The 16,722-nt window shown below is 40.4% G+C and overlaps 1 protein-coding gene across 1 annotated transcript in view; it reads right to left on the bottom strand.

Moving 5' to 3' along the window:
* Positions 1 to 16,722, bottom strand: part of Mdh1 (malate dehydrogenase 1) — a 45,691-nt gene that overhangs the window by 12,853 nt on the left and 16,116 nt on the right. Inside the window, exons 3-5 of the mRNA XM_071663899.1 lie at positions 4,812 to 4,948; positions 1,539 to 1,694; positions 158 to 337 (exon numbers count right to left, since the gene is read on the bottom strand). Of these exons, the coding sequence (XP_071520000.1) occupies positions 158 to 337; positions 1,539 to 1,694; positions 4,812 to 4,948 (473 nt within the window). The remainder of the gene's footprint in view (positions 1 to 157; positions 338 to 1,538; positions 1,695 to 4,811; positions 4,949 to 16,722) is intronic.

The following is a 16,722-nucleotide window of genomic DNA, read 5'->3' as shown; positions in this document are numbered from 1 at the left end:
CTCCCTTAAATGACTCACCAATTTCCTTAACCTAAAAATATACATCTTATCTAGTTCCATGTTGAATTTAAAAGTACTAATGCCTTAAGAGTCATTTTCTTTACTTCAAAATGTTCAGTGTATGCCAGATTACAATGGCGAAAAAGAAAATACTGACTGTAATGAATTCGCCTTTTAGGTACGAGTCCTCAAGAGCATCATACACAGGGACAGCCTGGCCTCCTTTCATGGCTGTGGCATGGCGCACATCTGGGAACTGGGTGGAAGAATGATTACCCCAGATTATGACATTCTTCACGTCCGCTACAGGAATGCCCACTTTTGAAGCAATCAGAGCCTGTAGAAAGACCAAAATGTTTAAACTATACCAGGCTCCAAATAATACCTAGCTTAACCTGAATGTGTACATTTACATGGCTACGGCTCTATGTGATAATGTCAGATATGAATGTTTAAATCCTGGGCATTAAACCATTTTTGATGTTTAATATATAGGTCCACAGGGTTCATTTCATTTTAGACAAATGCTTCGCCAGTCTTAGTAAACAAGTGTCTCAATTGCAAACATCCACTATATAGGTGTCAGGCATAATGCACCATGAGTAACTAATTTTCTAAGAATGAAGACCTTAGACTCAATGGATCAACAAGAGTACAATAAGAAAAATTAAGATGCACTTGCATGAGCATGGAAGCAGATGTTTGCTTTAGTAAACTGGACATCAGGTGAGGGTGTGCTGGAATGAACAGAAAAGTAGGATAAAGTTGATCTACCCCACATAATACATTTCCCACATTCATGAGGTAGCACCAAGAACAGACAAAGAACACCCTCAACTGCCCATATCCACTTTCATGCATAATGCACTGAAAACAGAGCACCCTACTCACAGCCACTCCCCACAGACCTTTCTGTAGTTTTCCTGATTGCTTCATATGCCCTGGTTCAAACCAATAACAGAACACTGCCCAATGTTTACCACACTAATCCAATTCACTATATCTCATGCATGCTTCAAATCCTCATGCATGTTCAGGTCCCTAAGCTTAACTCAGATTATTCTAAGTCCATAATTCTCCATTCAAACTTAAATCTCAATTTACTTGTCCCTAAACTCTACTGAACAAAATAAACTTGCTCTTATTCACATTTACTCTCAACTTTCTCTGGCTCCCTCAACCACAAATGCTACTCTCCACACACTTATGGCACAAACATCCACAAATAAACCAAGTGATGAAAAGGAACATGAAAATCTTGCAATAGCTTCTACTATCATATCAAAAACAAGATTATGGGATCCATGAGATACATAAGCTGCTCACATTATGGAGGAAACTTTCATAAGCCATGTAACGAGAATATCAAGGGTTGTGGACAAATATCTTATACATAAATAATTGTTGGTATCCATGACAGATGAGTGGGAAAGTGGAGCGATGAAACAAGACAAAGCAAGGAACAGTATATTCTTTAACGCCACTACATAAGCTTCCTCATGCAAGAAATTCTACTCAGTTGGAAAATGCAAGTATACCTGGGCACGATTTTGATCCAAACGAGTCATTGCAGAGAAGTTCTCACGTGGGATGGAAGGAGCATATTTGGCACAGATCAAGGCATTGGTGTTTGCTGGGTTACCCACCACAAGCACCTTCACAGACTTCTTTGCATGATGGTCCAATGCTTCACCCTACATTGGAAAGGCCTTTAGTGATGACAACTTCTTGCTATGAATCATTTCATTATAAAAAAGGCATAGAAGGAGCATGTTGAGGAACATAGGGAACAGCCATGGTAAGAAAGAGAAGAGGAGTGGAAAGGGAAGATGGCCAGGGGAGCACAGACAGAGGAATAAGAGGTGAAGTGGAGAAAAGAATGACAAATATCAAAAAATAAGGAGAAAAGGGAGTTGATGAAAATATTGGTAGGATGGATGAAAGGGATGAGGATCAAAAAAAAAAATAAGGAGAAATGGGAGTTTATGGAAATATGGGTAGGATGGACGAAAGGGATGAGGGTAGAGGCAAAGAGGAGGAAGGAGAGAAAAGGAGAAGGAAAATAGAATCTGAAGCAGCATGATCAAGATCAGGAGCAGTAGGTAAACTATTACAGGGAAAGGTAGAACAAATGATTCAAAACTAGCTCAACCAGATACATAAAAATAGAGTAAAAAATGCACTAAAAACTACAGTAAGATGTATAAATGCATTGCAACAAATGCCACTGAGGGTATTAGATTCTTCAGAGAATCAGAGTACATAATCAAATACAATAAATAATATGTACCAATGACTCAATATGGTTCAAATGTTTAAAGCATCAAAAAGGATGTATTCTCTTTAAACAAACTTAATTAAAGGTTGAAAATCCTGTCAAAGATACCCTTCACTTAATTCCTAATATCTGATGATTAATAAATTATTTCTATATATAAATAATTATTCTTTATCTTCAATGCCAATATAATTTCTGTTTCTTGAAAAATAGAATATCTGTCTAAACCTAATAAAATTTCTCAATTTCCAATAGGATGGTCCAAATGACACCAATTCTTCCTTCTTGCAAATTCTCACAATATACCTATTCCATCTATTGCCCTCTCACCATATTCATTCCCTTCACTCTAGGTCACCCCTTGCATCATTTTCCCTTCATAATATTATCCCTTAAACTGCTAAATACAGCTTTTGTCAGTACAAGAGTACAAGGCAATATGTATCACCTGAGGCAAGATTTCAGCACCACTGTTTTCAACTATGCTCTATGTATAGCATTCATAAACTTCAACACTCCACCACAGTAAAACAAAGGTGTATAATGGATTTAGTTCTTAATTTTTTCATATGTCCGAATGCATGCATATCTTAAATATGTTTTTCTTTTATAAGTATGGTGTCCATGAACTTCCACCATGGGAAAACAAAGGAAGATAAAGGATAAATTTTGTCATTTTTCATACTTATGTATGCTGGTCTTTAACTTCATACTTTGACAGGTGACTCTCCAACATGATACCTTGGGGTATCCTGAGGTATGTGGGCACCTATAGTGATTTATTCCTTGTTTGGATTTCCATCAGAGGCAGCCTACAGAATATATCAAATGGCAGCAGGATTCAACTTGTGGTGGGAAAGCAAACAGCTAAACTGAGGACAGTAGCATCTTACCATGCTTGACTCAATTGATAACAACAGCACCAATAAGAGTGATGCATGTAGGCTCCTCCCCAACAACTGACTTCAGTACCTATGTCTCCATCTGCTGCCACATCCACTCCCAGGTAACTAAAGCAATCCACTTCACCAGGTCCTCCCCATCAAAACCTAAATTCAGACCATCATGTCTCCCCCACTCCTGCACCTCACCACCTTACTTTTATTCACATCTATCGTCAACTGTGTCCTTTCACACACACATGCAAACTCTATCATCCTCATTACTTTGTTTCTCTCTACAGTCTACCATCGAAGACATTCAATCTTTACTCATTTCAGCACTTCTACCACAACAAAGGTTGACTGAAAGATATGTTGGTCAAACAATTTTGATTTCTCACTTTTCTGGACTACCATAAGCTCAGCAAGTCTGGAGATGGGGGTCTTGTGTACCATTACTGTTGCCCTCTATTGAACAGATGGTTTTTTTCATAAACTACTGGTACTCTATGGAGAGGCAGTTTTGTATTCATGGGGCCTCATCACTTAAGATTACATTCTCTACTATCATACAACCCCTTAATTACTATATGATGTCTGCAATAACCATGTCTTCTGTCATTTTTTTCCCATTAATCACCCCCATTATACTATAAAAGTACTTCTCATATTTCTAAGTTTCTCACTTGGTTTCATGTTATGTCCTCTGGAAGAACTGTTCTCAGTCCAGACCTAAGGTGAAAATGAACACCTAGGTTGGCTGTAGTCCAACTGCCAAGCCCAGCATTACAACCTATGCAGGACCAACCCTAGACTGGACGTACTGACTCATGGTCAGCAACACTATCTACCAAACCAGTGTCGTGTGTGTGTGTGTGTGTGTGTGTTTAACTATTTGTGTACCTTCTTTGAGCAATATGGGTATGAAGTTATACACTCATATAGTACCATACCTTAGCCTTGCTCTATTGTGTAATCTTTTTAACATTTGCAAAGTCAAAATTCAGTCTTATTAATTATTTTATCTAATTTATCCACAATTCATCCTAAAATAGTACTGTACTTCTTTATATAAACAATAAACTTTTTTTTTTAAATTTCATGCTATGGCCTATGGTTGTTCTATCCTTGCAACTCATCTCTTTATGATGGACAAAATTATGACCTTTAACCTTTCATTGTAACTCATCTCTTTCCTTCTAGCACAATTTCTGTTTTCCTCTTTTGGACCTTCATTTCTTCTATGTGCTTCCTTAACTGCAGTGACAAAACCTGAGGAGCATATTCTAATTTTGGCCTAAATACGATGCAAACAGATTCCTGAATATCTCCTTACCCATTTACTTCTTAAGTGCAATTCTTTCATCAGCAGAAAATTTGTATCTTTTGCAATACTCATAGGTGTGGCTGTGGCAATGGGTTAGGTGGAATGACAGTTTCTAACTCCCTCTGACACAGACATTCCAGCAGCTTATTTCCTTCTTCTATTTAAATGCCTTCTTGAACTGTATCCCATTCTCATTACTTTTACTCAGGCTGTGAGTGTGAGTGAATGATGCAGAACTACTGGTATATCTAACATGCTTGGAAGGTTCTTGGTAAACTTCCACTTTGCTATCTTCATAAAGGAAAACTGTTGCTGACAACCATACCTGGACTTTGAAAATCTTGACATTGGCAGCCAGAAGATCCTTACGCTCCATGCCTTCTTTACGAGGCATTGCACCAACCAAGAATGCTGCATCAATATCTTTGAATGCGACAGCTGGATCATCAGTGGCTATCACATCTAAGAAAAGAAAAAATTATAAAGGATATACAGGAAACTAAAATATAAAGTGGTTTACATAAAACAGTTGCACAAATCAAAACATGAAAATATGTTTAACAAATTTATGCATACAAACAAAATGAAGCAGACAAAAAAGATTATTTCAAGTTCTGAGGAAGAAAAAGAAATGAGATACTAACACCAGCACTGTTGGAATTGAGACACCAAAATAAGGTTCATAATTTGGACCATGCAATATATGATGATGGACTAGTGGGAAATGACTGGAAATTTGAGATCTGATTTGAAAAGATCCCAGGATAATAGTATCTGCCGAGTCTAAACACAGCAAGAATGAAGTGCTTAATATCTGAGACTACACTCAGCAAGGAGAAAATGCTTAAGACAAAAGAAATAACCTAAATCAGGATACAGTATCCAGAAAGGAATTATGAATACTTATATAACATGAAAGCAAGCAAGATACTTGATATAAGAGTTGTTTAGAAGTACAGGTGGATGAATTAAAAAAATGAAAGGAAACATGGTAAATGCAGAGTATACAGAATATATGAAAATTCATGATAGCACAGAATATTTGAGATGGGACCCCACAAGTGTAATGCTCCTTCCCCATTTATAACAATCGGGCAATTACTTTAAAGAAATACAGGAAGGCTGAATTCAACATAAGATGAACGATTATAACCAATTCTGAAACACCTAAAAGTATGGGTTAAGGAAGTGTGTGCCAGCAAAAGAAAACAAGAGTGGCAATTAGAAAAAGATAAACAATTCCTCCACATGTAAATTCATTCAAGGAATGAGACTCCTCTGGACATGTGAACACATGCATTGAATTTCAAGCCTCTATTTCAAAGCGACTTACGAACGTGTGTGTGTGTGCCCTCATGTTCGTATACATATGTGTGTGTCTGTGTTTATGGTGTAAGCGATATTTTATGTTGTAGAACAACAGAGAAGAGGGCCAGGGCCTCCATTGTCTCGGCTTGGGTTTCACTCCCCCAACCGAACCCTTAGGCCTGCCGTATTTCCACACCCGGGGGAACCAAATGGCCAAGGTCAAGAACAAGGGTCACACCAGGCCATCAATCCAGTTAACCACAACACTTGGACCTGTCATTTCTACCCTCGTCCGAAGCACCAGACGACTGGGGGGTCAAGAGGGGAGGTCAGCTTGGAGATATGGCTTCCTGTATATCGTCATTACCATTAGAACAAGAGGAAGTTGGGCCTTAGGCAAGATGTGGGCCAAACCTAAGACCCTCAAGCCAACCAGGAGTGGCACTATAAGCCCCTCCTCCAATCACAGCCAGATCTAAGACCCTTCAGCCAAGTAGGAGTGGCACTATGAGCCACCCTTCTCCAATCACAACTGGATCTTAGGCCTCTAGCCAATCAAGGGTGGCACTATGGGTCACCCTTCACCAATCCCACCTGAGACTAGGGTAGCAGGGCAGGGCAGGCCGCTCCTAGCTCGCTCCTCCCAGCAATAAAAACCTCTGACACCCGCTGAGCCACAATTCCTCTCTAGCCTGTAGCCTAGCCAAAGTAAGTGGTTTTTCTCTTTTGTCTCAAGCCCATTGACAATCAGTGAAGTGCACTATATAAACTCTACGGTGTTGAACTGCATCTGTCATTTAGTTTCAAGTGTCATAGAGTATTGTAACTTGTCATAGAAGTGTCCAATGAATAAGTGTATCTTGAATCATGTTACTAAAGTCAAATTGTCAAAAAGGAGAGAGATCTCCTGGTTTGAAATCTTACTTGGAATGTTGAACTCATGTTCCATGTTAACGTAAATGATTTGTACCTGATTAATGTGCTTCTGTTATTTTGTATTATTTACTTCTTGGATTATAAGCAGTTTTAATGCTGGTGTTTGATTTACTCCCATGACTTTAAGACAGTGTTATCCGTGTGCATAGCTGACGATCCTTCCAAGTAGGAGGATTCGTAACAGCGACCTACTAGGCTTGGGGACTTGACAAGGTGACAATGCATGGTAATTTCTCGATAATGGAAAGCGATTTTACAGACAATGACTCTTACAGTGATGAAAGACGATCAAGATGAGGTAGGAGGTGCTTCTTGCAAGAAGTGTAGATAGTGTTGCCTGACACTATCATGACATCACACACCCCTGCCGCAGACTGACCTTCACCGGGAACCAATCACCCTCCTCTCTTTCTACTCGTACACATGCCTTGCACCCTTGATTAAAACTTCTCTGTTTCTAGCACCTTACCTCCCACACCATACATTCTTAAGACCTTCAACAAAGCATTTGTATCAACCCTATCATATGCCTTCTCTAGATCCATAAATGCCACTTACAAATCCATGTATTTCAAAGTATTTCTCACATACATTCCTCAAAGTAAACACCTGATCCACACATCCTCTACGACTTCTGAAACCACACTGCTCCTCCCAAGTCTGATGCTCTGTACATGCCTTTACCCTTTTAAATCAATACACTCCCATTTTCAAAGTATATTCAACGAACTTATGCTTTTGTAGTTTGAACACTCACCTTCATCCCCATTGCCTCTGTCTAATGACATTATACATGCATTCCACCAATCCTCAAGAAATTCACCATGATCCATACATACACTGAACATCCCTACCAATCAATCAACATCACTTTCTTAATAAATTCAACTGCAATACCATCCACTCTTGCCACCTTGCCAGACTTCATCTTCCACAAGGCTATCACCACCTCTTTCCACTAAACCACTCTCCCCAACTCTCTCATTTTGCACACAACCCCAACCAAAACACCCTACAACTGCCACTCTACCATCAGACACATGCAACAATCCTTCAAAATACTCCCTCCATCACTAGCTGTTATCGCTTCCCACTTGCCCCTTTCACCGATGTTCCAATTTGTTATCTTATCTTTCGCACTCTGTTTACCTCCTTCCAAAACATCTTTATATTCTCCCTAAAGTTTAATGATACTCTCTCACCCCAACTCTCTTATATGATAAAACACAATCAGTATAATTTTTTTGATATAGGGAAATAGACAATAAAACATGGAAACAACTCACTTGAGAGTTAGTACATTTTACACTCTGTGGTGAAACATATACAAAACTTCTACACATCATAAGAGTGAAATAGCTGAAAATAGCTCTAAAGATTTTTTTATTGTGATGTGTGAATATCTTTAAAACTGTAAGGTTAAATACAATACAACCTGGAAAACTGAGACTCACAGTGTTGGAAAGTTGACCTATGTAAGGATTTAAGTGCATCATTAGTTAAAAAAATAAATAAATAAAATTGCACTTCACAAATACATAAAACCAGATTAAGCACTACCTTAACTGAATGTGATACCTAATACCTCAAATACATTAAAACAAAAATCACTTAAAATTCCTCAACCCATGCCCAATGGATTTGATCAAAATTAACTTTCTCACTCATAAATGCTAATTATTTCTCCACTTTCCAATCTAAAATGGCTTGTAAAGTAAGACTAGTGTTTCCATGTACATCACAGCTTTATTTTCTATTTCTTCCCCCACATGAGTTCCCAAAAATAAATCCCTACCTTGGACCTGTGGCAGTGTTGCCATTCTTAAACTATTTTTCTGCTAGATCTAGCAATCATCTCCAATCTAGTGAGTAATTCATGATCTAGCAGCTAGACTGGATTTTACTAGGATTTATAAACTGTATGATAGAATTCTAGCAATATATACCAAATAAGAATCTTTAGTATAGTAAAGAGGTTTTCCTAAAAACATTTCCTGTGAGATTTGGATGACAAAAAAAATTCCTAGCATCATCTGCTGTACTCATGGACTTTCTCAAACCTTTATTGACACCAACTTCATTACCAAAATACTTCTACTGCATCCAATCTCCAAAAGTTACTTTAGAAGCTTCATCAGAAATCTCCCTAGCCCCAATCAATTCTCTCCACGGTGTGAAAATCTTTAGTTTACTACTACTGTATATACCTTTATCAACTTATCATTTGGAATACACTCCAGATGATCATATATACCTTTCCAACAAATTTTTGCATATGAGCCTTTATACTTCTTCACGCTGCATACCCTTCTCACATCATTTTTCATCCTGTCTATCCTACTTTTACTGCTCTTTTATTTGATCAATCTGACCTATAGACATAGGTTTCATATCCATACATCAGCACTAAGACACACACCTCTCCATGCAAGCTTGTTACACACTTAATGCTCAGTTTTCCCATTCGCTGTACGCTACAGTGCATCAACAATTTTTCCCTCATGCATGCCTCTGTTTTCAGCATCAGCTTTCCCACTTACATTCTTACTAAACTATACTCCTAAATGTCCAAACTAATTTGCAAAATGATCTTACACTATGATCTTACATCCCTTTCAAAAATGAGCATTCATTTTCAGGATCCTTCTCCTGTGTATATCTTCTTAATGGCCAACATTCTTTCAAGTTCCTCATTTCAATTAGGTAACACAAACAGCACTGCCTACATTCAGCAACTAAGGCAAAATCCACTATTTCTTCATGGTTAAGTATTACATCACAATCACTCCAACTTAATCTCACCTTGCATAACACAGTACTCTCAAAAACATTAATAACCATAGTAAAATCATATAACTCTAACACAATCCCAGGTTTCATAAAAGCTAAGTCACAACACAGTTCTTACGGTATCTTTAGGAGCTAAAACAGAAAAAGATCTACATTTACCTATGCTGACGACGTATTTGCTTTTTATGTTAGCTGAGATGGCATGGTAACTTAGGGCCTAATCAAGGTCATCTTACTAAAGCTATATATTATCATTATCATTATAACTGATTGTGGTTTCCCACGTCAGCAAGGTAGTGCCAGGAAACATACGAAGAATGACCCATCCACACAGACATGTTTTTCATACACATTCTCCATTTCCTGCATCAGCGAGGTAGCATTAAGAACAGAGGACAGAGCCTTAGAGGGAATATCCTCACTTGGCCCCTTCTCTGTTCCTTCTTTTGGAAAATTAAAAATGAGAGGGGAGGATTTCCAGCCCCCTATTCCCTTCCCTTTTAGTCGCCTTCTATGACACAGGGAATACACGGGAAGTATTCTTTCTCCCCTATCCCAAGGTTAACACACGCACACACACACACACACATATATATATATATATATATATATATATATATATATATATATTTTTTTTTTTTTTTTTTTTTTTTTTTTTTTTATACTTTGTCGCTGTCTCCCGCGTTTGCGAGGTAGCGCGAGGAAACAGACGAAAGAAATGGCCCAACCCCCATACACACGTACATACACACGTCCACACACGCAAATATACATACCTACACAGCTTTCCATGGTTTACCCCAGACGCTTCACATGCCTTGATTCAATCCACTGACAGCACGTCAACCCCTGTATACCACATCGCTCCAATTCACTCTATTCCTTGCCCTCCTTTCACCCTCCTGCATGTTCAGGCCCCGATCACACAAAATCTTTTTCACTCCATCTTTCCACCTCCAATTTGGTCTCCCTCTTCTCCTCGTTCCCTCCACCTCCGACACATATATCCTCTTGGTCAATCTTTCCTCACTCATTCTCTCCATGTGCCCATGTGGGGATAGGGGAGAAAGAATACTTCCCACGTATTCCCTGCGTGTCGTAGAAGGCGACTAAAAGGGGAGGGAGCGGGGGGCTGGAAATCTTCCCCTCTCATTTTTTTTTTTTAATTTTCCAAAACAAGGAACAGAGAAGGGGGCCAAGTGAGGATATTCCCTCCAAGGCCCAGTCCTCTGTTCTTAACGCTACCTCGCTAACGCGGGAAATGGCGAATAGTTTGAAAGAAAAAGAAAGAAAATATATATATATATATATATATATATATATATATATATATATATATATATATTTTTTTTTTTTTTTTTTTTTTTATACTTTGTCGCTGTCTCCCGCGTTTGCGAGGTAGCGCAAGGAAACAGACGAAAGAAATGGCCCAACCCCCCCCCATACACATGTACATACACACGTCCACACACGCAAATATACATACCTACACAGCTTTCCATGGTTTACCCCAGACGCTTCACATGCCTTGATTCAATCCACTGACAGCACGTCAACCCCTGTATACCACATCGCTCCAATTCACTCTATTCCTTGCCCTCCTTTCACCCTCCTGCATGTTCAGGCCCCGATCACACAAAATCTTTTTCACTCCATCTTTCCACCTCCAATTTGGTCTCCCTCTTCTCCTCGTTCCCTCCACCTCCGACACATATATCCTCTTGGTCAATCTTTCCTCACTCATTCTCTCCATGTGCCCAAACCATTTCAAAACACCCTCTTCTGCTCTCTCAACCACGCTCTTTTTATTTCCACACATCTCTCTTACCCTTACGTTACTTACTCGATCAAACCACCTCACACCACACATTTTCCTCAAACATCTCATTTCCAGCACATCCATCCTCCTGCGCACATCTCTATCCATAGCCCACGCCTCGCAACCATACAACATTGTTGGTACCACTATTCCTTCAAACATACCCATTTTTGCTTTCCGAGATAATGTTCTCGACTTCCACACATTTTTCAAGGCTCCCAAAATTTTCGCCCCCTCCCCCACCCTATGATCCACTTCCGCTTCCATGGTTCCATCCGCTGACAGATCCACTCCCAGATATCTAAAACACTTCACTTCCTCCAGTTTTTCTCCATTCAAACTCACCTCCCAATTGACTTGACCCTCAACCCTACTGTACCTAATAACCTTGCTCTTATTCACATTTACTCTTAACTTTCTTCTTCCACACACTTTACCAAACTCAGTCACCAGCTTCTGCAGTTTCTCACATGAATCAGCCACCAGCGCTGTATCATCAGCGAACAACAACTGACTCACTTCCCAAGCTCTCTCATCCCCAACAGACTTCATACTTGCCCCTCTTTCCAGGACTCTTGCATTTACCTCCCTAACAACCCCATCCATAAACAAATTAAACAACCATGGAGACATCACACACCCCTGCCGCAAACCTACATTCACTGAGAACCAATCACTTTCCTCTCTTCCTACACGTACACATGCCTTACATCCTCGATAAAAACTTTTCACTGCTTCTAACAACTTGCCTCCCACACCATATATTCTTAATACCTTCCACAGAGCATCTCTATCAACTCTATCATATGCCTTCTCCAGATCCATAAATGCTACATACAAATCCATTTGCTTTTCTAAGTATTTCTCACATACATATATATATATATATATATATATTTATATATATATATATATATTTGAATGCAAAGGTGAGTAATGTGGCAGTTGAGGGAATAATTGGTATACATGGGGTGTTCAGTGTTGTAAATGGAAATGGTGAAGAGCTTGTAGATTTATGTGCTGAAAAAGGACTGATGATTGGGAATACCTGGTTTAAAAAGCGAGATATACATAAGTATACTTATGTAAGTAGGAGAGATGGCCAGAGAGCGTTATTGGATTACGTGTTAATTGACAGGCGTGCGAAAGAGAGACTTTTGGATGTTAATGTGCTGAGAGGTGCAACTGGAGGGATGTCTGATCATTATCTTGTGGAGGCTAAGGTGAAGATTTGTATGGGTTTTCAGAAAAGAAGAGTGAATGTTGGGGTGAAGAGGGTGGTGAGAGTAAGTGAGCTTGGGAAGGAGACCTGTGTGAGGAAGTACCAGGAGAGACTGAGTACAGAATGGAAAAAGGTGAGAACAATGGAAGTAAGGGGAGTGGGGGAGGAATGGGATGTATTTAGGGAATCAGTGATGGATTGTGCAAAAGATGCTTGTGGCATGAGAAGAGTGGGAGGTGGGTTGATTAGAAAGGGTAGTGAGTGGTGGGATGAAGAAGTGAGAGTATTAGTGAAAGAGAAGAGAGAGGCATTTGGACGATTTTTGCAAGGAAAAAATGCAATTGAGTGGGAGATGTATAAAAGAAAGAGACAGGAGGTCAAGAGAAAGGTGCAAGAGGTGAAAAAAAGGGCAAATGAGAGTTGGGGTGAGAGAGTATCATTAAATTTTAGGGAGAATAAAAAGACGTTCTGGAAGGAGGTAAATAAAGTGCGTAAGACAAGGGAGCAAATGGGAACTTCAGTGAAGGGCGCAAATGGGGAGGTGATAACAAGTAGTGGTGATGTGAGAAGGAGATGGAGTGAGTATTTTGAAGGTTTGTTGAATGTGTTTGATGATAGAGTGGCAGATATAGGGTGTTTTGGTCGAGGTGGTGTGCAAAGTGAGAGGGTTAGGGAAAATTATTTGGTAAACAGAGAAGAGGTAGTGAAAGCTTTGCGGAAGATGAAAGCCGGCAAGGCAGCAGGTTTGGATGGTATTGCAGTGGAATTTATTAAAAAAGGGGGTGACTGTATTGTTGACTGGTTGGTAAGGTTATTTAATGTATGTATGACTCATGGTGAGGTGCCTGAGGATTGGCGGAATGCGTGCATAGTGCCATTGTACAAAGGCAAAGGGGATAAGAGTGAGTGCTCAAATTACAGAGGTATAAGTTTGTTGAGTATTCCTGGTAAATTATATGGGAGGGTATTGATTGAGAGGGTGAAGGCATGTACAGAGCATCAGATTGGGGAAGAGCAGTGTGGTTTCAGAAGTGGTAGAGGATGTGTGGATCAGGTGTTTGCTTTGAAGAATGTATGCGAGAAATACTTAGAAAAGCAAATGGATTTGTATGTAGCATTTATGGATCTGGAGAAGGCATATGATAGAGTTGATAGAGATGCTCTGTGGAAGGTATTAAGAATATATGGTGTGGGAGGAAAGTTGTTAGAAGCAGTGAAAAGTTTTTATCGAGGATGTAAGGCATGTGTACGTGTAGGAAAAGAGGAAAGTGATTGGTTCGCAGTGAATGTAGGTTTGCGGCAGGGGTGTGTGATGTCTCCATGGTTGTTTAATTTGTTTATGGATGGTGTTGTTAGGGAGGTAAATGCAAGAGTTTTGGAAAGAGGGGCAAGTATGAAGTCTGTTGGGGATGAGAGAGCTTGGGAAGTGAGTCAGTTGTTGTTCGCTGATGATACAGCGCTGGTGGCTGATTCATGTGAGAAACTGCAGAAGCTGGTGACTGAGTTTGGTAAAGTGTGTGGAAGAAGAAAGTTAAGAGTAAATGTGAATAAGAGCAAGGTTATTAGGTACAGTAGGGTTGAGGGTCAAGTCAATTGGGAGGTGAGTTTGAATGGAGAAAAACTGGAGGAAGTGAAGTGTTTTAGATATCTGGGAGTGGATCTGGCAGCGGATGGAACCATGGAAGCGGAAGTGGATCATAGGGTGGGGGAGGGGGCGAAAATTCTGGGGGCCTTGAAGAATGTGTGGAAGTCGAGAACATTATCTCGGAAAGCAAAAATGGGTATGTTTGAAGGAATAGTGGTTCCAACAATGTTGTATGGTTGCGAGGCGTGGGCTATGGATAGAGTTGTGCGCAGGAGGATGGATGTGCTGGAAATGAGATGTTTGAGGACAATGTGTGGTGTGAGGTGGTTTGATCGAGTGAGTAACGTAAGGGTAAGAGAGATGTGTGGAAATAAAAAGAGCGTGGTTGAGAGAGCAGAAGAGGGTGTTTTGAAGTGGTTTGGGCACATGGAGAGAATGAGTGAGGAAAGATTGACCAAGAGGATATATGTGTCGGAGGTGGAGGGAACGAGGAGAAGAGGGAGACCAAATTGGAGGTGGAAAGATGGAGTGAAAAAGATTTTGTGTGATCGGGCCCTGAACATGCAGGAGGGTGAAAGGAGGGCAAGGAATAGAGTGAATTGGAGCGATGTGGTATACCGGGGTTGACGTGCTGTCAGTGGATTGAATCAAGGCATGTGAAGCGTCTGGGGTAAACCATGGAAAGCAGTGTAGGTATGTATATTTGCGTGTGTGGACGTATGTATATACATGTATATGGGGGGGGGTTGGGCCATTTCTTTCATCTGTTTCCTTGCGCTACCTCGCAAACGCGGGAGACAGCGACAAAGTATAATAAAAAAATAAAAATAAAAAAGTTTGTTGAGTATTCCTGGTAAATTATATGGGAGGGTATTGATTGAGAGGGTGAAGGCATGTACAGAGCATCAGATTGGGGAAGAGCAGTGTGGTTTCAGAAGTGGTAGAGGATGTGTGAATCAGGTGTTTGCTTTGAAGAATTATTTTATTTTTTATTATACTTTGTCGCTGTCTCCCGCGTTTGCGAGGTAGCGCAAGGAAACAGACGAAAGAAATGGCCCAACCCCCCCCATACACATGTATATACATACGTCCACACACGCAAATATACATACCTACACAGCTTTCCATGGTTTACCCCAGTCGCTTCACATGCCTTGATTCAATCCACTGACAGCACGTCAACCCCGGTATACCACATCGCTCCAATTCACTCTATTCCTTGCCCTCCTTTCACCCTCCTGCATGTTCAGGCCCCGATCACACAAAATCTTTTTCACTCCATCTTTCCACCTCCAATTTGGTCTCCCTCTTCTCCTCGTTCCCTCCACCTCCGACACATATATCCTCTTGGTCAATCTTTCCTCACTCATCCTCTCCATGTGCCCAAACCACTTCAAAACACCCTCTTCTGCTCTCTCAACCACGCTCTTTTTATTTCCACACATCTCTCTTACCCTTACGTTACTCACTCGATCAAACCACCTCACACCATACATTGTCCTCAAACATCTCATTTCCAGCACATCCATCCTCCTGCGCACAACTCTATCCATAGCCCACGCCTCGCAACCATACAACATTGTTGGAACCACTATTCCTTCAAACATACCCATTTTTGCTTTCCGAGATAATGTTCTCGACTTCCACACATTCTTCAAGGCCCCCAGAATTTTCGCCCCCTCCCCCACCCTATGATCCACTTCCGCTTCCATGGTTCCATCCGCTACCAGATCCACTCCCAGATATCTAAAACACTTCACTTCCTCCAGTTTTTCTCCATTCAAACTCACCTCCCAATTGACTTGACCCTCAACCCTACTGTACCTAATAACCTTGCTCTTATTCACATTTACTCTTAACTTTCTTCTTCCACACACTTTACCAAACTCAGTCACCAGCTTCTGCAGTTTCTCACATGAATCAGCCACCAGCGCTGTATCATCAGCGAACAACAACTGACTCACTTCCCAAGCTCTCTCATCCCCAACAGACTTCATACTTGCCCCTCTTTCCAAAACTCTTGCATTTACCTCCCTAACAACCCCATCCATAAACAAATTAAACAACCATGGAGACATCACACACCCCTGCCGCAAACCTACATTCACTGCGAACCAATCACTTTCCTCTTTTCCTACACGTACACATGCCTTACATCCTCGATAAAAACTTTTCACTGCTTCTAACAACTTTCCTCCCACACCATATATTCTTAATACCTTCCACAGAGCATCTCTATCAACTCTATCATATGCCTTCTCCAGATCCATAAATGCTACATACAAATCCATTTGCTTTTCTAAGTATTTCTCACATACATTCTTCAAAGCAAACACCTGATCCACACATCCTCTACCACTTCTGAAACCACACTGCTCTTCCCCGATCTGATGCTCTGTACATGCCTTCACCCTCTCAATCAATACCCTCCCATATAATTAACCAGGAATACTCAACAAACTTATACCTCAGTAATTTGAGCACTCACTCTTATCCCCTTTGCCTTTGTACAATGGCACTATGCATGCATTCCGCCAATCCTCAGGCACCTCACCATGAGTCATACATACATTAAA

Source organism: Panulirus ornatus, chromosome 8 (assembly GCF_036320965.1).
Source record: "Panulirus ornatus isolate Po-2019 chromosome 8, ASM3632096v1, whole genome shotgun sequence".
NCBI classification, from domain to species: domain Eukaryota; kingdom Metazoa; phylum Arthropoda; class Malacostraca; order Decapoda; family Palinuridae; genus Panulirus; species Panulirus ornatus.
Note: the sequence above shows the minus strand (reverse complement) of the source record. Positions and strands in the feature narration are given on the sequence as shown.